The following is a 23,672-nucleotide window of genomic DNA, read 5'->3' on the forward strand; positions in this document are numbered from 1 at the left end:
CTCCTCTTAAAGACCCCCAAGATAGGGGAGAGCACCACCTCCCTTGAAGCCCATTCCAGAGTCTGGCAACCCTTACCATAAAGAAGTTCTTCCTGATGTCCACCCTAAATCTGCTGTCCATCAGTTTGTGGCTGTTGTCCCTGTTTATTCCAAGGGTTCTCTTGGTAAACAGAGTATCTCCTATTTCTTGCTGTTCCTCCATGCCATCCCCCCCGATGAATTTGAAAACGGCCACAAGATCACCTCTCAGCCTTCTCTTGCAAAGGCTGAAGAGATCCAGGTCCCTCAGTCTCTCCTCGTAGGGCCTTACCTGCAGGCACCTAACCATACAAATGGCCTTCCTCTGGACCCTCTCAAGGTTGTCCACATCCCCCTTGAAGTGCGGTGCCCAGAACTGGACACCGTATTCCAGCTGCAGCCTGACCAGTGTTGCATAGAGAGGAAGCATCACCTCTCTGGACCTGTTTATCATGCACCTGTTAATGCATGACAAAGGGTGGTTAGCTTTACTAATTACTTTGTCACACTGATGACTCATATTCCTATTGGAGACAACTATGACCCCAAGATCCCTTTCTGCTGCTGTCCTGCTGAGAAGGTCATCCCCTAGCCTATAGGTGTGTTGGTGATTCCTTCTCCCTAGATGCAGCACTTTGCACATGTCTTTGTTGAACTGCATCCTATTTTCTGCCCACTTTTCCAACCTGTCCAGGCCCACCTGGATTCAATCCCTTCCCACTAGTGTGTTTACTTTACCCTATAATTTTGTGTCATCCATGAATTTGGGCAGGGTGTTCTCCACGCCCTCATCCAAGTCACTGATGAAGGCATTGAATAGCACAGGTCCAAGGACTGAGCCTTGGGGGACCTCACTGTCCACATCTTTCCAGGTCGATACTGACCCTTCCACCACCACTCTCTGGATGCGACCCTGAAGCCAATTTGCTGCCTACCCAACTGTGTAATCATCTATGTCACAGCTGCTCAGTTTGTTTATGAGAATAGGATGAGATACCATATCAAAGGCCTTCTTAAAATCCAAGTAGATTACATCTACCTCAACTTCTGCATTTTGTGACCTGGTCATAAAAAGAAACAAGGCTAGTCAGGCAGGATCTATCTGCAATGAACCCATGCTGGTTGTCCTTTAGCATTATTTTTCCTGCTGGGATCCCACAAATGTGATCCTCGATCATTTTTTCAAAGATTTTCCCAAGGATAGAGGTAAGACTAACTGACCTGTAATTACCCAGATCCTCCCTCCTCCCCTTCTTGAAAATAGGGACCACACTGGCCCTTTTCCAGTCCTCTGGGACCTGACCTGAGTACCGTGAGTGCTCTGTTGTGCCAGTGGCTCTGCTATGACACGGGCCAATTCTTTCAGCACCCTTAGGTGAAGATCATTCAGGCCTGCTGACTTAAACACATCCATCCCCTCCAAGTGTCCCTTTACTAGGTCAGTGCTGACAGTTGGTGGGCTAGTGTTCCTCCTGTGCCTATCTATAATGCAGTTGGGAGATTTTCCTTGATCCGTTTAGGAATACAGAGGCAAAATACCCACTGAAGAGTTCAGCCTTGTCCCTCCTATCTGTCACCAGTTGCCCTAGTTTGTCCTGTAGGGGTCCTATGTTACCCTGTGCCTTCTTTTTGCTCCCTATATACCTGAAGAAGGACTTTTTGTTGTCTTTTATTTTTGTCGCCAGCCTGAGTCCATTGCAGCTTGGCCTTCTTCACTGACTTCCTGCAAGTGCGAGCCAAGGAGGTATACTCCTCCTTGGTAGCTACCCCCTGGGTATACTTATACTTGTATACATGGAATCCTTATTAAATACCTTATCTTTCATTATACAGCTGCCAAAGGCAGCATGTACTCAGTACTAGAAACCAACAATGAAGCTGATTAAAAACAGCATGAGTATAAAACGGGCCCCTTACTGGCCAACATACTCATGGGGATCTGGTCAGAGCCAGCCCTGGCACCCTCCCCTTGGAGGGTGCCAAAAATGCTGCTACATTTGATTTTACCTAAAAGACCAAAATGCTGATGTGGACCTTTTCTTTTCTTTTTTCTTTTTTTTGTGTGGCCCTTGGAGGGGAAAAAAGGACAGGTGCTTCCTCTGTAGGGAACTGGCCCTGGAACACCCTCTCCTTGGTGCTAAAATTGTTATTCTTTTTTTGAAAAAACATACCTCTCTCTCCATCTCTATAGAGACACACACACACCATCTAGCATACCATTCTTTACAAACCTTAACCGACTTTCAAAACCTTGTACCCATCCCAAAAATCTCACATCTGCATGCCCACACACCTATTACAATAAACGCACCTGTGCTCCTGCACAGCCGCCCACATCCCTTTGCTTGTTACATTTATACTGTCACTTTGGTTCTAGCTCTGGGTATGAGCTTTAAGCCCTCAATTCAGTCACTGTCAGTTGCTGGTGTTTCTGCAGCTGATATTGTTGTCTTTACTGTCATCATTGTGGTTACTTGACCTGGTTGACTCGTCATCTCCTTCACTGTCACTGTCTACTTCCCCTCGAGAGGGGTCTTTGAAAAGCCTGTGATAACTGCCCCACTGACAGGCAGTTTTGGCCACCTACAATCCATCCTCTCCTACCATTTTACAATAGTGGAGCTCACTTGTACCATTTTAATGCAGTCTGCTACCTCCAGTATTGTGTGCCTGTACATCAGGAGGTTCCTGGACTTCCACAGGGTGTTCCTGATGCAGGACACAAACTGATCAAAGAAGGCTGTTGGGGTTCCTTGGCATTTAGTTGGATGCACTCCCACAGCTGAGCTGCTCCTTTCTTTCACCTTTCCAATTATTCCTTTTTCTTCTTCATCCTAAACTATCTTGCAAAAGTTAACAAATGGAGCTCCAAATAGTTCACCCAGAATCCCTCTGTTGCCCACATGTCTGTCTGTCGCATATGAATTGTGTGGCCCCAGCTTCCATGAGATGGAGCTGGACCAGGTTACCCTGTGCCCTATCTGCATATAAATTCTTGGAGGATCCCAGGACTCGTGACCAGAACACCCAGTTCCAGCCATGAGTGGGGGCTAATTAGCACATGAATCAAGTTTCCTGATATGATGATCATCATCATCATGTCTTATACTGTCCATGAAGATGAGAACAAGAAGAGTTCAGGATCATGTCAGCCATAGAGGGGATGACCATGACTACCTGACATGATACTAATGATGACGCTGAAAAAGGGTTGCATGCCTCTTTCCTTTGACAGGACAACAAACCTTTTCTTAACCAAAAGGAAAATGTGTTTGCATATTTACATTCAATAGTATAAGACCTTGGGAGAAGGACAGATGGTGATGTTTTCACAGTCCATATCTTCCTAGGCAATGGCTGTAACTTGAAAAAGTTTAGAACAAAGTTTCCCTTAAAGCTTTTGCAGAATGTCTTGTTAAAAAGAGTATATTTCTTCAAAATGCCTTTTTTATCTGCTAATACTGAGCTTCATTATCAGACTCAAGACAGTATAGAATAGCAAGTTTCAACTTTTCTAGAGTCAAGACACTCCTCTATAACTCTTGGCACTCCTCTATAACTCCTCTATAACTCTATAGCTCAAAGACTATTCCTTACAGTGCTTACCCTCTCACACTCTGTGGCATCCTTAAGAGGGTGTCACGGAGGTGGCAGTGGGCAGGGCGGCCCTGAGAGCAAGGTGGGGGCTGGTGCTCAGTGCAGGCAGGGGCTGCTTAGCTTGTGGGTGGGTCATTAAACCCTCAAAGGAGGCAGCTCTCCCTACAAGAAATGGAAGGGGTGTTCCAGTGGCTGTTCTAGGCACGGAGGCTGATGTCAAGTGAGGGGGCAGGGGGCAGATCCCCTCGGGGCCTTGCTCTTTCCATTGTCTGCCCTTTCTTTCTCCCCAGTCTGTACCTGAGGAGGCAAATACAGCCCCTGCCACTGCAGCTGCTTCTCTGGAGATTTGTACGCTGGTATCTGAAGCCACCATTCCCTGCGATCCCTCCCACCAGGTGCAGTAACATGGGAGGGGCAGGGAAACAAGCTGGGATGAAATAGTGCAGCCCTGCAGCCCCTGCCTACAGCAGAGCATGCTGCTCAGAGGGTGTTGGTGCAGGGGCTGCCAGGTGGCAGAGAGCTGTGCTTTTCAGCCTGGCTCATTCCCCTGCTCCTCTCATGTTTCTGGAGCTGGTGGGTCGAGCCCTGGGGAATGGTGCACTGGGGGTGCTGCTTGTTTGCAAGACAGTGGGGCAGGCTTGGGGGGCCCAGGATGTGGAGGAACAAGGATTTATACCCTTACACAGCGGGCGGGTGCTAAAGTACCCTTCAAAGGCTCTTGCGACACCCCAAGGTTTTGTGGTCCTCTGGTTGAGAATCACTGGTGTAGAACATGGCACTAAATCACAACAGTCATTACTGTATTTATCTGTTATGTTTAATGGAGAATTAAGTACTTTAGGTTATCCCCCTAGCAAGTTCAGCACAGATGCAGCAGTTGTGCATTTAACCTCAGGGCTGATTCAAAGAGATTAACTGTAATTTTTACCACTTACTTTATTGTGTTGTATGTTGACTGTGTACAATCCTACAGAAATGTCAAAATAATCTCTGCCTCTGGGAGCCCGGAATCCAAATGAGACACAATCTGTACCATAGTTTTAAAAAGGATGACATCAATGCTAATTGGGGATGTGTCCAAGAAACCCTTTCAGTTCATATACTGTTCACTCACAAGCACATAAATTATATTTTTCTTACTGTTACAGGTAATGCAGGACAGAATCCTGCTCAGGTAGCTGATGATATGATGGATGCTATAGGCAACTTTGCAAGTAAAAAGACAGTACAGCATGTGAAAAAAATTAAAATAGTCCTCTTTCAGCCACATATGCAAAATGATTTTTATGCAGCTATGCGAAAAAGAGGTGGGACAGGTTTAGCTGCATCAGAACCATGGTATTCTAAGATAACATGTAAGTAAAGCACTTATTTAAAAATTGCAAGTACCTAAAATTAAATACTTTCTAAAATAAAAGATAAACAAATTATGGACTTTATTCTCTGTTACAGCATTTTTTTCTGGAAAAAAACAAACTCCTAGAAAGAAACAAGATTTGTTTTTGAAGAAGAAGATTGAGTTAGCCATATTTCAGATATGTGGTGAAAACTGCCAAAATGTGGAAGACACTGAAACCTGGTTAAAAACTATGATTATAAAGGAACAGTCTGAACATACTATTAAAAATGAATTAATCGAAATGTTTAGTGAAGCAGAATTTAGAAAACTGAACGAACTCCAGGAGAAACTGCACATTACCATTCAAATAGAAGCCAACAAATGTCCCCCGTACATTAATCTTTCTGGTATTACCAGAGATGTCTATGATGCTTCCTTAGAAATTGAAAAAATGATCAAAAGAATTAAAGATGACCAAGAAGAACAATCGAAGATAGAACTTGTTCATCAGATAGTAGCGTGGAAGTATTCTCTCCCTGATGGTACTTTCACAGCCTTTGACCCTCTAACAAACATGCAGTTAGAGGATGCTAAAGCAGCTAAAAAGCCATCTGTCGATATCAGAGTCAACAGGAAGAAGTACACGGTGGACATGAACACTCTGCATGCTACAGATGAACAAGGGAAAACTGTAACCATTCAGCGTGTCTCAAAGCTGGAAGGTAATTCAGAATGGAAAAGCATATCTCCAAACAGGGACTGACTAACCAGGGACTGGTTGGATCATCATGCTCAACTAGTAGTCATCCATGGCTTAATGCCTAGTTGGGAGGAGTGGGTTCCCCAGAGTTCCATCCTGGGTCCAGTATTGTTTAATATCTTTATTAATGATGTGGATGATCAGATCAAGTGCATGGTTAGCAAATTTGTGGACAACACCAAGTTGGGTGGAGTTGCAAATACTCTGGAGCAATGGTTTTCAACCTTTTTTTATTTGCTGATCCCTAAAAATTTTTGAATAGAGGCGCAGACCACTGTGAATTGTAAGTGTGGGCATTCACTAGGGCTGTGCGAGGCTTTGGACCGCACTTTGGATCTGGAGAAGATTCAGACGCTGAAGCAGCATGTCTGGATCGAAGCGCTGGCTTTAGGCTTTCCAAAGCGGTTTGGAAAAGCTTCGGAGATGCTTCAGGGATCCGGCCATAGGGTATAATGGGGAATCAATTAAATATCTATAACTTTGTTGGGTTTTATCTGATTTGGATGAAACTTGCAGGGGTGGTAGCTTCTGCAGAGAACATGAAGTCTGCCAAGTTTCAAGACGATAGGTGCAGGGGTTTGGGGGGACCTGCACTCAAAATTCTTGAATGCAGAACTCATGTCATGTGTATGGGTTACACCACAGCGGGGTGAAAACTGCAGGGGTGGTTACCCCTGCTGAGTCCATAAAGTCTGCTAAGTTTCAAGGTGATAGGTGCAGGGGGAGTCTGGCTTCTGGGGCCCTGCACCTTTGGCTGCTAACAGGCAAAACTCATGACATAGATGACCCTTTGTGTGTTAAGGCGCAGCAGGGTGAAAACTGCAGGGATGGTGGTCCCTGCTGCAGCCACGAAGCCTGCCAGCTGTCAAGGTGCAGGGGGGTTCTGGGGCCCTGCAACTCTAGCTGCGGACAGGCAAAACTCGTAATATGGGTGCTTGTGCGACTGACTGTCTCTGTCTTGGGGCAGTTGATTGTATTGATTCTTTCCTCTCCTTAGTCTGTGGTTTTGTAGGTGTTAATCCTTGCTTGTTAACTGGTTACATTAGCTAGCTACTGTGTATTGAGCTGGTCCCTGAGCGAATCATGATTGATTGGTAACTGGTAACACAGTAGTTTAGCAGCCAGGCCTGCAGTAGTCATCCCCCACACCCCAAGACAGACATAGTTGCACAAGCACCCATGTCACAAGTTTTGCCTGTCAGTAGCTAGAGGTCCAGGAACCCAGAACCCCTGCACCTATCTCTTCAACAGCTGGCAGACTTCACGGCCTCAGCTGGGGCCTTCACCCTGCTGTGCCTTAACACATACAGTGTCACCCATGTCACGAGTTTTGCTTGTCCGCAGCTTGAGGTGCAATTCCCTCCAAACCCCTGCACTTATCTCCTTGAAACTTGACAGGCTTTGTGGCCTCACCAGGGGCCACCACTCCTGCAGTGTTCACCCACCTGTGGTGTAACACAAACAGATGACATGAGTTTTGCTTTCAAGAATTTGGGATGCAGTTCCCCCCAAACCCCTGCACCTATCTTCTTGAAACTTGGCGTGCTTTATGCTCTCAGCAGAGGCTACTACCCCGGCAAGTTTCACCCAAATCAGAGAAAAAACAACAAAGTTATAGATATTTCATTAATCCCCATTATACCCTATGGCCGGATCTCCAAGGCAGATCCGAAGCTTCGGAGCCGCTTCAGCTGAATCAAAGCAGGAGACAATCCGGAGCTCCAGATCAGATCGCTGGCATCTGAAGTGGCGGGATCCAAAACCAAATCGAATAGCTGCCTATTCGCACAGGCCTAGTATTCACATACTTTTAATTGACCGTAGTCATCTTTCATGGAGCCCTTAGATAGTCCATGAATCCCCAGGGGTTTACAAACCACATATTGAAAACCACTGCTCTGGAGAGTAGGGCCGTGATCGAGAATTATCTGAATAGACTGACTAAATAGTCTGCAGTCAATGAGGTGAGATTCAGTAAGGACATGTGCAGAGTCCTGAACTTTGGATGGTATAACTGCATGAACCAGTAGGGACTGGGGAAAGACTGGCTAAGCTGCAGTACTGTAGAGAAGGACCAGGGGGTTGCAGCAAAGCATAAGCTGAATATGAGCCAACAGTGTGCTCTTGTTGCAAAAAAAAGCCAGCAGCATCCTGGGTTGTATTAACAGGAGTGTCTCTTGCAAATTAAGGGCAATGATTTTTCTGATCTATTCAGCACTGGTGAGGCCTTAGCTGGAGTCCCGTGCCCAGTTTTGGGCTACATGCTTCAAGAAGGAGCTGGGCAGATTGGAAAAAGTGCAGTACAGAGTAACAAAAATGATTAGAAGCCTAGGAGGTAAAACTTAGGAGGAAGGACTGAAGGCATTAGGGTTATTTAGTATGGAGAAGAGAAGACTGGGGGGAGATTTGATAAGTTTTTAAATACCTGAAAAGCAGTTACAGACAGTCTGGAGATGGGCTTTTTCTCTGTCACCATATGAGACAGGACTAGGAGCAATGGCCACAAGCTCCAGCAAGGGAAATGTAGGCTGTCTTTTTGACTATGAGCATGGTCAGGCATTGGGACAGGCTACCTGGAAAAGTCATGGAAGTTCCTATCCTTAACTATATTGTAAATGTTTCTTTTTTCTTTTCCATATTTCATTCTGTACTGTTTTCTAAATCTGTTTAAAAAAATAGAAAAATAATGCAAGCCACCATCCAGTATACTTTATATTTAAGTGCTCTGGATCAGACCTTCAGTGAACAGCTAGTGACAACAGAGTACAGTAGTTATACTTGGATTTTCCCTCAACTTAATCACTTTGCTAATAAATCTTTTGATGTACAGACAGAACAATAACGTAATGTGTCATAATCAAATACCATATCACGGAAAAGATAAATGTTCCAAACATGTACTCTGGAAGCATATCCATGAGTAGAGCGAGGTAGTTAGATGCTTTAGATACCTTCTTTAAGCATATGAATTGTCCTTACTCACCTAAATAGTCCTATTGACCACAATTTGAAGGTTTAGGTATATATTTCTGAGTGGCCCAGAAGTTTCCTGATATTTCTAAAAAAAATTAGTTAAACGTTGTTTGTTTGGTAACAAGCAAATGAGAGTGACAGAAATATAGAAAACACCATCTGCTACAGACGTTATGGGTTATTCATGCAAATAATACTCTTGCCAAAGAATGGTATTTGTGGAAGAAAAGATTAGGTAATAGATCCTTTCTTTTCAGTTACTGGGAAGGCAGGACCCTGTATAATCAGTGTGAGACTTAGATGATATTAAAAATGTTTAATTTGCAGGTATACAATCAATAGATCTTCCAAAAGAGTGGGAAGATATGCAGCAGGAACGTGTCAAAGTGGTGCAACTAAATCAAGGATTACCAGAATATCAAAAAGTGCAGATGGAGTTTCAGAAAACCTGCGGATTCAAAATTAGTAAGGTGAGGTAACATGGAAAAGAGAGATCAACATCAGTTTTTACAAAGTTTTTACTTGTAGCTACTCCTTCCAGGTCCATGCTTCCCCAACACAGTACATTAGTGACAGAGAGCAAATCCAAACCTGTATATTTATGAGCAAAAGGGAAGATAGCTGTGAGAAATTGGATGAAACTAAGAATGGGAAAAGATATACTGAACCGCACAGAAAATCCCCAATGCTGAGATCCTCTGGGATTATCATCTGTAAGAATAGGGGGATATTTGGCCATTTAAAAACATTTGGAGCAAACGTTTGTTCCTGGAAAACCAAAACAACTGTTCAGGGGTATGACTGGAATGGTCTCTGCCATCTCTAGAGCCTGTTATTTTTAACCTGAAAATCAGTAGCTTCTATACCAATGCTCTTTCTGCCTACTCCCACTGGAAAGATTCTCACGGATTTCACTGAGATTCAGATCAGATTTTTATGATGCAGGAAATTAATCAATTCTGTTACATCGAACCTCCTCTTCTAATGTAGTCTGTCCCATGGGGAGTCATTATGATGAGGTTGTACTGTATTTGTAAAATCTTCATTACCCCACTAATGACATACCAGTATTATTACAGGTACCAGGTATATTAGGCAAGGTTCAGGTGTTAAATGGAAATCATCTAGCTTAAAATGTTTCTAGATTACTTTGGCTGCTTTCGTTTTCTAAGTTACCAACTCAGTACTCATTAGGCCTCATCCAGAGAATTGTGTGCAGGTCTGGGCTTCACATTTTAGGAAAGAAGTTTAGAAATTAGGGTCCAGAGGCAGGCAACAAAAATGATAAAGGGGTTGGAAGGAAGCCATGTAAGGAAAGGTTGAGAGAAGCAGGCACACTTAGCTTGGAGAAAGGGGAACACACAGTAACAGTCTTCAAATATCTGAAAGGCTGCTATGAAGAAGAGGCAGAACAATTGTTCTGTCTTACTGCAGAAGAAATGATGTGAAGCAATGGCTTCAGATTGTAGCAAAGTAAGTGGGAAGTGGTGCTCACCCCTACCCTGGGGATCTTCAAAAGGAGGCTAGAAAGTCACCTAGCCGGGGTTGTTTGACCCCAGCATCCTTTCCTGCCCATGGCAGGGGGTCAGATTTGATGATCTGCTCAGGTCCCTTCTGACCCTACCAACTATGAAACTATGAAATTTTAAATATCAGGAAAAACTTCCTTATGGTTGGAGAAGTGAGGCAGTGGAATAGACTCCTTAGGAAATTTATACAATCTCCTTCAGTGGAGGCTTTCAGGATAAATATTGGACAGGGATAATTTAGGAGAGGCAATACCTGGAGTGTGCTGTGAAGAGCAATGGCTGGGAAATCCCAGGAGTTTCCTCCCCTAGCCCTCCAGGGCCTCCACAGCATCAGTCATAGACCATAAGAGGGACTCGGCCCCCCAGAGCAGATGGAAGTTGGAGGGGACTGAGCTCAACAGCAGGAGAATGAAGCAAAGCTTGGTTATTAAATAACATTGAAAGAACTGGGATCATTTTATGGAGGAGACAGGTTCATTGAAAAGGATGGTGTGGCCCAGCAGGACGTTTAATGCATGGAGTTGTCCTTGTGGTCTCCAGGTTGCAATACAGAGTGGAAGGTATCTAGTTATCCCATGCTTTGGGGTTTCTGCTTTCTGTGGGTCCATGAAGAAATGTTTCCTTTCCTGATTGCTACTGGTGTCGAGGAGGAGTACCTTCCTGAGAAGCACTGGGTGTTGTTCAGTCAAGGCTGCGGATTTTGACTGGGGTATATTGATGCTCCTGCTGGGACTTAGAAAACCCATAGGTTCCTAGCTTGGGTATCTTACCCCTCTGCTCAGGGTCAGATCACATTTGGTACCAGGAAGGATTTTTACCCCATGGTCAGATCGTCAGATCGGGGGGGCAGGTGCTGAGTGTGGGGGTTTTCACCTTCCTTTAACAGGGAGCATGGTCCTCTTCCTTGGATCTTGATCTTGGATCTTTTATTAACAAATTATTTTTTGTCCTTGCAGCGGCAGGACAATGGCAGTGCCATCATTGCCCTGCTTGATCTGTGACAATTTAAAGTGTGTTTTTGATATTTCAAGCATTATGCCTAGGGTTGTGAGTGTTTGTTCCCTAAGCTTTTAGGAACAGATTAAACACTTGTCTAGGATAGTTTAGATCCGGATGATCCTGCCTTAATAAGGGGGTTGGATTAAATGGCCTCCTGAAATCCCTTCCAGCCCTGCTTTTCTGTGATTCTATGGGTGCATCTACGTGTGCAACCTGCCACAGTTCGCAGTGAAATTTATTGCTCCCCAAGTGCTGTGCTTACATGTGTGATCAGGTCTGCAGCGCATTGAGCCAGGTCGGAGTAGCTTCAGCTGGAGGAGGCCAGCCTGCCAGCCCAGGGCTACTTTGACCTAGCTCAGCGTGTTGCAGAGGGACTGGCTAGGGCACGAGGATGCCCCAGTGCAGGGCTAGCCAGCAGGCAGCCCCCAGCCAGCCCCGTCGCCATCTACACATGTTGCAGCACACTAAATAATGCTCCAGTGGCAGTTATTAGTTTACTGAGGCCAATAGGGCTGCATTTGTAGATGCTAATTAGTCAGCTCCACAGTAAATGTCTTGTGTAGATGGGCCCCGTGATTACTGTTTTTTCATTGGAGTATTTTCCCCATATACCTATAAAGCCTACCCTCACAAAAAACCAAAGGATCAGAGTGACCTGAACATTTATATTTGTTATTTTTAATGCTTTGGTGTCATGATAAGTATTTGTCAATAGCAATAATCTCTGTCATTTTCTAACTTTTTGTAGATTGAAAGGATACAAAATCCATTCCTCTGGCAGCAATACCAAATCAAAAAACTGTCTGTGGATAATAAGAATGGCAGTCAGAATAATGAAAGGTGCCTGTTTCACGGAACAGCGCAAACCTCACTGAACATAATTAATTATAATGGGTTCAATCGTGGTTTTGCGGGAAAGAACGGTAAGACAAATTGATTTCCTAAACTAGGAATGCATGAATGAAAGTTGGTGCAACATTGTGACACTACAACCCAGTTTGGCACATTTTGGGTCATGAGATCAGAGGGAGGAGTTGGCAAAGAATTAGGAACTGTACCACAGGGAATAGTTGTACACAGACAGGGGAAGGAGTAGATGACCCATTTGGGTCTTTTCCAGGGATATGTCCAAAGCTGCCATGAGCACAAGAGTTGTTTTCATTTAATGGTACATCCAGCCTCTGGAATACACTGTTGGGATTCAGTAGGACAGACCTGAGGAGCTAATGACTTCTGATATACCTGTGCTGATACATTCCCAACATACACAAGTGTTTAATTTTTGTGTAACAGCTGGATGCTTCAAGCCAAGTGATTTCCAAATTAGTTCCCCCCCTCCTCCTCCCCGCCCGACCAAGTCTCTGCTCAGCCTGCTAGGTATTTGGTATCCTGTGCTGAGGCACCTACCTCTGATATGCAGCGGAAAGCCTTGGTGCCTCCCATGGGATCTGAATTCCATTCTGGGTCCAGGCATCTAAAAATTAGGCACTAAAAGGTGCCTAAACCCTTGCCTGGATTTGGCTCAGAGTCAGATCTTGATCCTGCAAGGACTTACCTTAAAGCATTGAACTCCTCAGGGCACAGGCTTTGTAAGAGACAGGACTAAGTATTAGTTTAGTAGTTTACTGTTTACTGACTTGAAAGAAGGATGTGAGGTGGAGATCAGCAAAGAGCAGACTCAGCAAGAAAGGATGAGGATACTGGAAGTCAGAAGAAAATCAGAATCTGCACAATGCAGTGGATGTTTGGGATTTGTTTTACATTTAACAATAGTAAAACAATGTTTTCAAGTCCCTTGTATATGTTTTGACAGTACTTGGGTGAAAAGGTTTCACCCAATTTCAGAAAGGTTATGGAATTAGACCGTGACATTAGACAGTTAGAAAACTGTCCTTTATAATTATATAACAATCATAAAACTGGAAAATTCCAAATGCTTCCAGCAGGCTAGATAGAAAGTCGCACAATGGTGAGCAGAAGTGGGGAATTAAATTCCTTCCTCTTTGAACAAGGCATCCCAAACTTGTCGCACTGTAGCTCAGCAATATTAAGGTGTCATTTCAAGACTCATAGCTGATTTTGCTAGCAAGTCATATCTTGAGAAACAGATGGAACAAAGCTATTAATTCAAAATTGAATGTGAAATTTATCCTTTTTTATGATAAAGTTTCAAGGGGGTACAAGTCAGTGATTGCTAATTGTTGTTCTCAAAACTTAATCTTTCCAAACACAGCTGCAGCAATTGGAAATGGAACCTATTTTGCTGTCCAAGCCAATTATTCTGCTCAGGATACGTACTCTCGACCCGACCTCAATGGCTTTAAATACATGTACCTTGCTCGAGTCCTCACTGGACAGTATTGTGTTGGAATGGCAGGAATGATAACTCCACCATCGAAAAATGCAAGTGATCCTACTGACCTATATGACAGTGTGGTTGATCGCATGAATTCACCGTCGATGTTTGTCATCTTTAATGACATTCAAGCTTATCCAGAGTATCTTATTACTTTCAAGAAATAAGATTTGTTTAAATGCATTGGAAGATATTTTTGGTGCCTTTATCTTGTGAAGTGGTAATAACTCAAGGATCATTTCTTACTCAGAAATGTGAAGAATGAGAAAATACTGGTATTCTTCTTATACAACTCTAAATATTTTGGTTTCTTAGATCACATAGCCCTTAATATATCCAATTGCTTATAAGTATTAAGAAAAGGACCCAGAATTAAGTAGATTTTCACATGCAGCATAATTTTGGCTTGATTCTGCAGTGGTGTGGAAAAATGTGCAGAGATCCTACTCAGACTGGGTAGGTTTGGCTGGTAGCAGGGAAGGCTGATGTGCATGGGGCTTTATTACCCCAAACCTAAAGTGTGCAGAGTGTAGCAGCCTAATGGGTCAAGAAGAATGCTGTGTGCAGCAGCACAATCAAATGTTGATTGGTTGAACTGGAGAATTGCTTTAAAACCCTCTTGATTGTACGTGTATTGCAAGTGAATGGCATATCCTTTTTCCCAGGGTAATTCTTAAGCCCCTGGTTAACATTAGGGATCACAGAAAGTACCAATGAAATACTCCATTTTGCATTCCCTGGATTTCCCTAGACTCATGCCATCGTGATAATGATAGCCACTTGTTTCCAATATGTGTACTCAGTTCTCTGGGGCTGCTATTAAATGCACCATTCTCTGCATTCAAATCTCTTTCTTCCCATGAACCAGAGTGCCGATGTTTTTTGCATTCTGCCAAATCAAAATATTAAAGGTCAAAGCTCATTCTTTTTGAATGTTTAAAATGTACAATGTTTAACAGTTATTATAGAGGTAGGAGGAACTAATGTTCTTTGTGGGCAGATCTGGTGTATTAACTGGTCTGTAGAATTATAGCCTTGTACAAATGATAACCAGTGATAATGTTCTGATTTCCAGCAAACACTTGAAAAGTCTCACTGTGATAAACTTTCAGGTAAATTATAAATCCAATGTACTTCTGCCAATTAGTTTTGTTACCTATATTCATGAGACAGTGATACTTCCTATTTACACTGCCATTAATTAAAGCAAAATGTCATATTTAGATCTATATTAAAGTCCATTATTTTAAAGAGCTTTATGGTATCATGCAGTCCTTAATACAGCTTAAAGAACGTAATTTTTTTAAAATGATGCTTTCTGCCTAAATGTTTTGTTTACCTATGTTACAAATTATACATCAGATCACTATAATTAAAAAGGTTTTTAAAAAAAACACATCAGTTCATTTTAGTTTTGACCACTGTGGCCACATCCACATGAGCATGGATGTTTGGTTCCCCAGAGACAAGAAGCAGCAGCATGCCTTGTGCCACTGCTAATGGTCTCAGGGAATGCCTGTGTCACGCACGCCCTGTGGTGCATGGCAAGTTAGCCAGGGTGGGGTAGGGGAGGCCGGACCTCCTGGGGCTGCAGTAGCTTCAGTCCTGCTGCTTGGAGCCTGTCCAGAAGTCAAAGCATGGCTCCAGCCATGTGGGGTCCAGTTTTGAGCAGTGCACACTGCCCCTGTGTGCACCACTCTGCTTTTTTTATGGATATGCAGGGGTCACCCCTGCCCTGCCCCCCCGCTACTCCCTTGCAGCATGGAGAACAGCTGAACGTGTCTGTGGCACCACATACTGCACAGCCACACTTGTCTGGATGCGGCCTGTATGTGTAGATCCTTCTTCAGCTATATGCTTAAATGCTTGCTTAAATGTTCTGCTTGACAGCTAAATGCTTCCATAGTTACTTAACTATTCTGCTTAACAGCTATAGCCGAATGCATCTGGGGCTCACGTAGTTAGATTTGACCACTGTGGCCGTGTCCACACAAATGGCCTGTTCACGGTTTCCTGTGCTATAACTGTGAGTCTTTTTCATAGCAGCAGGGAAAAGAAGATTATTTTAATCAATTAGGTTTGGTTTAGTGATCACTAAACCTAACAATTGGGAGCAGACAGCCCATGAGGTCCTAAATGTCAGTTTGGTGATGGATCTTAACAAAGTTTCAGTTCAAAGCTCTACTAACTTTTTGTAAATAGTGTATTTGGTCAAGGCTGAGATTTGAAATGCAAGATGCATCTTCTTTAGCCTAAATATATGGGTCCGTATTTTATATACTATGCACAAACTTTAAATAGCTCTTAGTCTTTTGAAAGCATATAAAAAGGCACCAATTCCAGTTTCATTCAACAGAACCAGGAAATGTTATTATAGTTACAGGGTTTCCTGTATCAGGCAAATACAGCTGATGCTGATCAACACTTTTAAGTTCACCAATAAAGGTGTGTGCCAGAGAACTAAATCAGGACAGAAACAGAAGAAAGAAGCAGAGATTAAAGTCCTTACTAACTCATCTACACTTCACTCAATCTCAAGAATTCTTGACATCTCATGGAAATTAAGATGACATATTTGTCTTGCATGGGAAATGAGTTTGAGAACTTTACAAGCTTTACTTTCTGCCAAGGGCAGTAGCTGTATTTTGGAGGAAAACTTACAAGTCACGTTGTTGTCAATCAGAAATCCAGCAATCCTAGCAAGTGTAGTCATCTCAGATGGCTATCTTGATTCCATCTCTGGAAGCTGGTTTGCTAAAGGACCAGTTTTATAATGAAGCAGTAAAGGTCATAGACCTGATGTACATTCTGTTTAAGGCTCATGATCTTTCAATAATACCTGAACACTCATAATCCCCAAATTTATGTGGGCTCCTACTTCAAATAATCTGAACGGGAATTCCAGATTGGCACTAAACAGGTAACACAGGTCACATTAACATTTCAGCATTACCTTTGGTTAATCTGGAACACTTTGCTTGCACTGCAGAGATCCTGGCCCTACTTCTGTATAATAGGAGTTTAAACAAACAATTTATTACAAATAAGAGCAAAGAAATACAAATTGTTCTGTTGGAGTAATTCAATATCTTTCCTGGTCTTGAGCAGCCATGGTGTGGGTTTCCATTCCACTGTGACCAACATCAGAGGTACATACTGTCTAGAAAACATGTACTTGAGCGTGATTCTCACATGCTAGGAGCAAATCTAAATAAAATGATAGAAGACAGTACATGGATCACCCAGCAAATCACAAGGCAGGACAATTATAATAAATAACATCAAAACATATCAGACCCTAACTCCACAGGTCACTCTGTAAAGAAATGATAGTTGCAAGAGTAAAAAATCATCCAGTTCAGGCTCCCCCACCTATATGGGTTAAACTAGTTTAGTTTATTTACTCTTCAGTGGGTGCATCTACATGTGCACTTTACTGTGGAGTTGATTAATTAGCTCCAGAGTAAAGCGTCACCATCTACACATGTGCCCATATTAGGATGCAGTAAATTAACTCCACTATAGGATACTACTGCCCAGAACCAGTAGTATCCTACGGCAGAGTAATTTATGCTACATCATCATGCATGGAGATGGTGACTGGGGCTGGCTGGGGCACAAGGGTGCTACAGTACAAGGGCTGCCTGCTGCCTAGCCCTGCACTGTAGCACCCTTGAGCCCCAACCTTCTCTTCTGCTACCATGATCCTGCTGCCAGCCTGGGGCTGCTCTACCCTGGCTCTCACTGCTGTGGCAAACTGCCAGAATGTATTACTCCTTGCTATCTGCACATGTAGATACACCCAGTATGTTTCAAGAGCCTTGTTTTAGTTGTAGCCTGCAGCAGATCCGTGTAGTGGAGTACAAGGCATCTGTCTGAATCTCTTAGTACTGTCCCAGGCTTCAGAAGGAGGAGGAATGGAAAGCTGTAGTAAAGCATGGATTAGAAATCAGGAGTTTTGATTTTTGTTCCCAGCTTCCTCAAGTGACATTAAATGAGTCATTTGGCCACCTTAGATAGGAGGTGTTATCACAAACTACCATTCTTAACTCCTACCCGAGATGCTGATAAAGCTGTTCCTTAGCTCGCCAGATTAAAGTCTGTCCTTTTTAAGGCAAGGATTGAGCTGCCTGGAACCTGGAATTTCTTTCTGCAGGTAACTTGACTGGTTCTTGAAAAAGGTAGTTTTTGCCCTGGATTGGAAGAAAAAATACAAACGGCCAGATTTTCTCCAGAAAAGGAATTCCTTACTCCCTGTTCCCATCCCCCCACGCAATGTTTTGGGGGAACTGAAATGTTTCCTTTGCATTTCTTAAAAACAAAATGGAGCCCCTACCTGGAGAGATTCCTTGTGCTGCCCCAGCTTTGGCTCCACCCCACCCCTTCCCAGGCATCTGGTTCCCCATGGCAGCAGGTGGGGGACCCTGCCTCTGCTTCATTGGAAGTTGATCAAAACTCATGAATTTCCATAAAACATTTGGGTTGCAACCACACCATTCCCAGTGAAATCCCAGCCAGCGCAGAGGGAGCCCAAATGGACAGCAAGGGAGGTTTAGGTTGGACATTACAAAATAACTTTCTCCCTAGGAGGGTGGTGAAGCAGTGGCACAGGTTACCCAGAGAGGTGGTGGAAGCTCCATCCTTGGATGTTTTTAAGACCTGGCTAGACAAAGCCTTGGCTGGGATGATCTAGTTGGGGCTGGTCTAGATGTGACCTCCCGAGGTCCCTCCAACCCGAATTCTCTATGACGCCCGTCCTGCTTGGGCACACATCAAACCACTGGGGGCTGTGTCCAAGCAGCAGGTGACTATGCCAGGACAGGTATAAAAGACCCCAGTTCCAGAGGCAAAAGAGCCAGGAAAATCCTGAGCCCTTTTGGGTCCCCCAGCTCTGCTCTGGACTGCACAGCACGGCGCCATCCATCCAGTCTGGTGCTGCGCAGCTCGCCTACGTATTACGGTAGACAGTATTCTAGTATACACTAGACAGCGCGGTAGGACTGCTCAGCGCCGCACCGCCCTCTGGAGCAGCGCCCAGCCCAGCCAATCAGCCTCTGAGCCCGCCCCCTTTCGCTCCCGATTGGTTGCTAGGCGCCCTTCACGCGCCCCATGGAAACGCGGCGGGGGCGGGGCCCAAGATGGCGGGGCCGGGCTTGAGGCTCCAGCCGACGCTCTGCGTGCTGGCCGCAGCGCTCCTGCTCCTGGGCTGCGGCCGCGCCGCCTCCTCGTCCTGCCACCATCGTGGAGGGGAGGTGCGGGAAGGGGCAGCGCGGGGCATGCCGTGATTGAGGCGGGGGGTGCGGCGCGGGGCATGCCGGGATTGAGACGGGGGCCGCGTGGGGTCAGGCTGGGCCAGAGCCCCGCCCACCCTCGTCCCTCCTCCCTGCTCAGGTGGTCTACAGAGTTCCTCTCAAGGAAAACCACGTGCTGAAGAGACACGCGGGGCAGCAGCTGCGGATTCACATCGTTTACGACCGCAGCATCGAGGGGTGAGCAGAGCCCGCCCTGGAGAGAGTCCAGCAGAGGGCAACAGAAGTGGTTGTGGGGCTGAGGGACATGACTGGTGGTGGCGGATGACAGAGCAAGGAGCAACGGTCTCAAGTTGCGACAAGGGACGTTTAGGTTAGATATTAGCGGGGACTTTCTCACGAGAGTAGTGGAGCACTGGAAGGGGCTACCCAGAGAGGTGGTGGAAGCTCCACCCTTGGAAGTTTTTAAGATCCAGCTCAACAAAGCCTTGACTGGGATGATGTAGTTGGGGCTGGTCCTGCTTTGAGCAGGGATTGGACTAGATTTGATCTCATGAGGTCCCTTCCAGCCCTCATTTTCTATGATTCTGGAACTCCCTGGGGGACACTTTGTCTTGACAGCTACTCTGCTGATAGCCTGGTCAATTTGTGGAATAGCACATTGACCCCAGCCATAGACAGAGCACCTGCTCCCAGCAGTATAGTAGTAGAGATCATCCTGATGCACAAGTGAGCTGACACAGCTGAAGCAAAAGGGTAGGTGGTTAGAGCACAGCTTGCAGTGTGTGCTGATTGTGGCATAGATCCTTCTTAAAGGACTGTGTTGTGGCAGTCCTTTAAGAAGCTTTTATTCACTGCCGTTACATCTGCAAAGTACTCTCCGGTAGCACTTTGCTGAATGGTGAATGACCTAGCTTACCTGTGTTGTTTTTAGTTACAGAATCGGAGTTCAGCCTGGAGGAAGCTTGGTCTTGTCCATTTTTATAGAGCAGTTTCAGTTGTTGACACCCACTATGATGGAGGCAAAGAGCTATGAACAGTTGTGAACTGGCCCCAAGCTTGTCCTAGCTTCTAAATGCCAAATGGGAGATTGGGGGCATTCCCGGTGGGGGTGGCGAGTGCCTTCCTTTGGAAAGGCAGAGTTCCGGATGCTTTTAAGTGTTATTGTCTGGCCCTTATTTAAGAAGCTCTTTCTTGACACGGAGTACAAGCTGGTTGAGGTGTCAGTTTCCAACCTTCCCTTTTTGGGGAAGGCTGCTGAACACAGGGGTGCATGATGGCATCAAGTGAAGGGCACTAGCACTAGCTAGTGAAGGGCACTAGCACTAGTGAAGGGCAGCCCTCTGAGCCGGTCACTGGCAAGGGGTGGGGCTGGCAGAGCCCCTTGGCCAGTTGACAGCATGCCATGAAAAGATGGTGAAACTAGTGGCTGGTGCTGTTGTCAGCTTGCAAGATCACCTGTCTGCTGCCTCATTTTGGGTAGGCACAGGCAGCCCCAGGGCAGCCATGCTCGGAGCTGTGTGGCCGGAGGCAGCAGTGGGGCACGGGGTGGTGGTGGGGATAGCTGCGTGCTGCCTGGCCAGCACCACAGTGCCGCCTGGCCGGCTGCACAGCTCCAGGTGCGGCTTCATGGTGGCAGTGGGAGGTCTTGGAGGCAGTGGCCATCACTGCCATAATGGGCCTCTAGGTATGTGGCAGTGCCGCGTGCAAGCCCCCTCACCCTGTGCTCCGGCCTCATGCCAGCCTCCATCTCCCTCCCTGGGACAGCCGGCTGGGTGGCATGGGTGCAGCCTGCACATTACGGGCACCACCACACTGTCCCGCATCACTTGCCTGCAAAATCCCCCTGCAGATGGGCACCCCTGCCCTCACCCCCTAGCCCTGCTCCCAGCTGTGATGTGCTGCTTGGGGCCAGCAGCACCCCCTGTTCCCTCAGCCCCCAAACCATCTTCCCTAGCCTGCCCCACAGCCCCCAAGCCCCACTTACCTCTAGGATCTAGGAGTGAAGGGCATGGCTTCACGGTGGCAGTGCTTGCCTGCAAAGCCCCCCCACTGCATGCAGACGCCACCATGGAGCCGTGCAGCTGGTTGTGGGGCATGCTGCTTTAATTCAAGCCCCCTGTTTCACCCCCCGGCCGGGCAGCACATATGTGGCCTACACATGGTGGTTGCCACGGCACTGCTGCTGCTGCCACGCCCTGTGCCACTTGCCCACAAAGCCATTCAGGTGGCCATGGGATGGTAGCGCAAGGTGCAGTGGCAGAGTTGTGGTGGCGGCCTCTGTGTGTGAACCTCCTGTCAGGCTGGCCTGCATGTGTGGGGCTGGGAGTGGGCACAGGGCTACACTCCCCACCCTTCTTGATCTGCTCCCCCAGCACCCTCCCTTTCCTCTGCCCTGCCCCCCCCTTGCCCCCCCCACCTGCTGGGTTGGGTGTCAGTGTCTATGTCTGCATGTATGGGTCTGGGGGGCTGTTGCGAGGGGCATCAGGAGGGCCGTTGAGGCTGTGAGGGGGGAGTGCAGGACACCAGCAGCACTGGGAGGGGCCGTGGGGGCCCTTTAATTTTTATCACAGATTTTGGGTTTTTAATCCAAGAAAACCAGGATCCCTGCCCATGACTTATGGGGCATAAGAAGACCCATTATTGCTGAGGTTCAGCCTCCCCTTTTCACTTGGTTCCACAGCCTTGGATCTTTTGCTGTACCTGGATCTTCAGGTTGTGACAGTGGCTAGGAATACCTTTTACCAGCTCCGTCTGATGATAAGACTGCAACCCTTTCTTTCAGATTCAGATTTGGCCATGATCATCCATGTGTTCATAACCTCAAGTCTAGACAACTGCAGTGTTCCCTGTGTGGGCCTACCTTTGTTGGCTAGCCAGAGCTGCAGCCTAGTGCAGAATGCAGTGGCCCCTTTCTGATGGGGCTAGATGCTCCAGAGCCTACATTGGTTTCCACTAGCTGTTGGGGTGTGATTCAGGGTGCTGATTTTGACCTCTGAGGTCCTAAACCAGTCTGGGCCCTCTGTACCCAAGGGGCTGCTTTGCCCTTTATATTCCACCTTGATCCCTAAGATCAGCTCAGAGCAACCTTCTTCAAGTACCATCTTTGTGTCAAACTTGCTTGGCAAAAATGGATGAGAGATTGTTCTTGGTTGGAGTTCCTCTGCTTTGGAATTCCCTCCTCGTATGGATTGCCAAATCCTGGGCATTTTCCAGAAGTTCTGCAAGACCTTTTTTTTGGGCAGACGTTAACTGAGTAGTATTAAACTGGGGTATTGTGAAGGGAGTGTTTTTTATTTACATCTGGCTTTTATTGTGAACCAGCCTGAGCCTTTTGTGAAGGGCAGCATACAAGTCTTCTACATACATAAATAACAGTAATTTTTCATCTTTTTTTAGCTTGCTACCAGAGAAGAGACACCTTATAAAGGTAAGTTGCTCTTCTTTCCCATTTCTGTGCATATGCTGTGTCTGTCTGCATAGGCTTATTGTAGGGATGAACTTCTGTTTTGGTAGCAGTCAGGTCTGCTTCAGTGGTAAAGATGTCTGCTCAAGGAAACAAAGTCTGTGTAGCTGCAAATTCCCTTCTCCCTAATGCTGTCCTGGCACGTGGGCTGATCTTTGCCCCCAAAATGCCTGGGTTTCACTTGTGCTTTATGTGTAAAGAAAGCCTTTTGGGATCTGTCATGGCAACCAGACATACTGTTGTTGCTAAGGTTGCAGTGCCATGGTGTCTTAGCTGCAGTTGAGTCCAATTTGCACTTCTTCCTAATTACTTTTCCTTTGTGAAGAAAAAAATGCTGTATCTCTTCACCTGATGGGCAGCATGTTCTACTGTGAGCTGAGCTGTTTAACTCCTCTTCCTCTTCCAGCTCCTATCCTGAATCCATCTAAGCTAACTTTGTTCTGCTGTCTTTCATCAAACAGGTTTCAGTTGTTCTCAGTGAAAGGTCTCCAAAACTTTAAAGCCTGCAGAGTGTGTGGTCTGTTATATCTTGATACTGAAGTTATTCCAACCCCAAAACGTGGACATAGTGGGTGCCCCCATGAGCAGGAAAGTGTGTTTCTCTAGGGGCAACTAGCAATGCCACATATTTTTGCCACTGCTGGTTGTCCCCAGGCATGCCCCCACACATGCACTCTGGCACACAATAGATTGCCTCGGGTCGGGTAGGGGAAGCTGGGACTGACCCCAGCCACCTTACCTGGTTTCTTGGGGGGCCTCCCAGGGCTGCAGCAGTGATGATCCAGGTGCATGGAGCCTGGCCAGCAGCCAGAGCATTTTGGGCAGGAAATGCTGCAGCCATGTGTGCTGCCCTGCTTTTTTCACTATGATTTCTTTTTTTGGTGCAGATCTCTCTAATTAGCAGTGCAGTTTGGCACCACAAATGGGTTTGCAGTGCTGGATAGAAACCAGCTCTAGAGTTGTTACACATTTGTCAAGCACTAACTTTGTAGCTGGTTGGCTGTCTTTATAGCTGAATAATCATTTTTTATCATATGATAATTACTTTGCATATGTGGCCAGTCTAAATTTATTGCTCAATTTACTAGTTAACTGCGTACAGTATGTAACATGTAGCAGGGGCTTTAGTCTGATTTCTGTTCAGGAGCTGACTGGCTTATTTAATAATAAAATTTGCCCTTTAGGTAGTAGAGAAATATAGCAATAGCTTCTGTGATTTTAATATTACAGTTATTCAACAAGTAGTCTTCCATTGTTCAAAGTAAAATAATTAAAGAATGGAAACGGCAAAGGTATGGGTTGTTAGAATTTATAGTAACTAATTTATAGTTAGTGAAGCTTACACCTCTGAGCCTGTTACATTTAGCAATTTTTTTTCACCTATGA

General features: G+C 45.6%; 2 protein-coding genes across 3 annotated transcripts in view; both read left to right on the forward strand.

Moving 5' to 3' along the window:
* The window catches only part of PARP14 (poly(ADP-ribose) polymerase family member 14), a 42,491-nt gene extending 27,537 nt beyond the window's left edge, over nt 1-14,954 (forward strand). The window contains exons 13-17 of the mRNA XM_090045953.1: nt 4,764-4,970; nt 5,068-5,676; nt 9,015-9,157; nt 11,964-12,138; nt 13,449-14,954. Coding sequence (XP_089902079.1) covers nt 4,764-4,970; nt 5,068-5,676; nt 9,015-9,157; nt 11,964-12,138; nt 13,449-13,738 — 1,424 coding nt within the window. The 3' untranslated portion in view covers nt 13,739-14,954. The remainder of the gene's footprint in view (nt 1-4,763; nt 4,971-5,067; nt 5,677-9,014; nt 9,158-11,963; nt 12,139-13,448) is intronic.
* A 3,706-nt stretch (nt 14,955-18,660) lies between these two features.
* The window catches only part of LMLN (leishmanolysin like peptidase), a 30,679-nt gene continuing 25,667 nt past the window's right edge, over nt 18,661-23,672 (forward strand). Inside the window, exons 1-3 of one of the 2 annotated variants that reach the window (XM_090045956.1) lie at nt 18,661-18,823; nt 18,963-19,060; nt 22,220-22,250. In XM_090045956.1, coding sequence (XP_089902082.1) covers nt 18,710-18,823; nt 18,963-19,060; nt 22,220-22,250 — 243 coding nt within the window. In that variant the 5' untranslated portion in view covers nt 18,661-18,709. The remainder of the gene's footprint in view (nt 18,824-18,962; nt 19,061-22,219; nt 22,251-23,672) is intronic. The other variant, XM_090045955.1, reaches the window with a different exon arrangement.

The sequence above is a fragment of the Crocodylus siamensis genome, chromosome 4 (assembly GCF_052110815.1).
Source record: "Crocodylus siamensis isolate JL-2025a chromosome 4, ASM5211081v1, whole genome shotgun sequence".
NCBI classification, from domain to species: domain Eukaryota; kingdom Metazoa; phylum Chordata; order Crocodylia; family Crocodylidae; genus Crocodylus; species Crocodylus siamensis.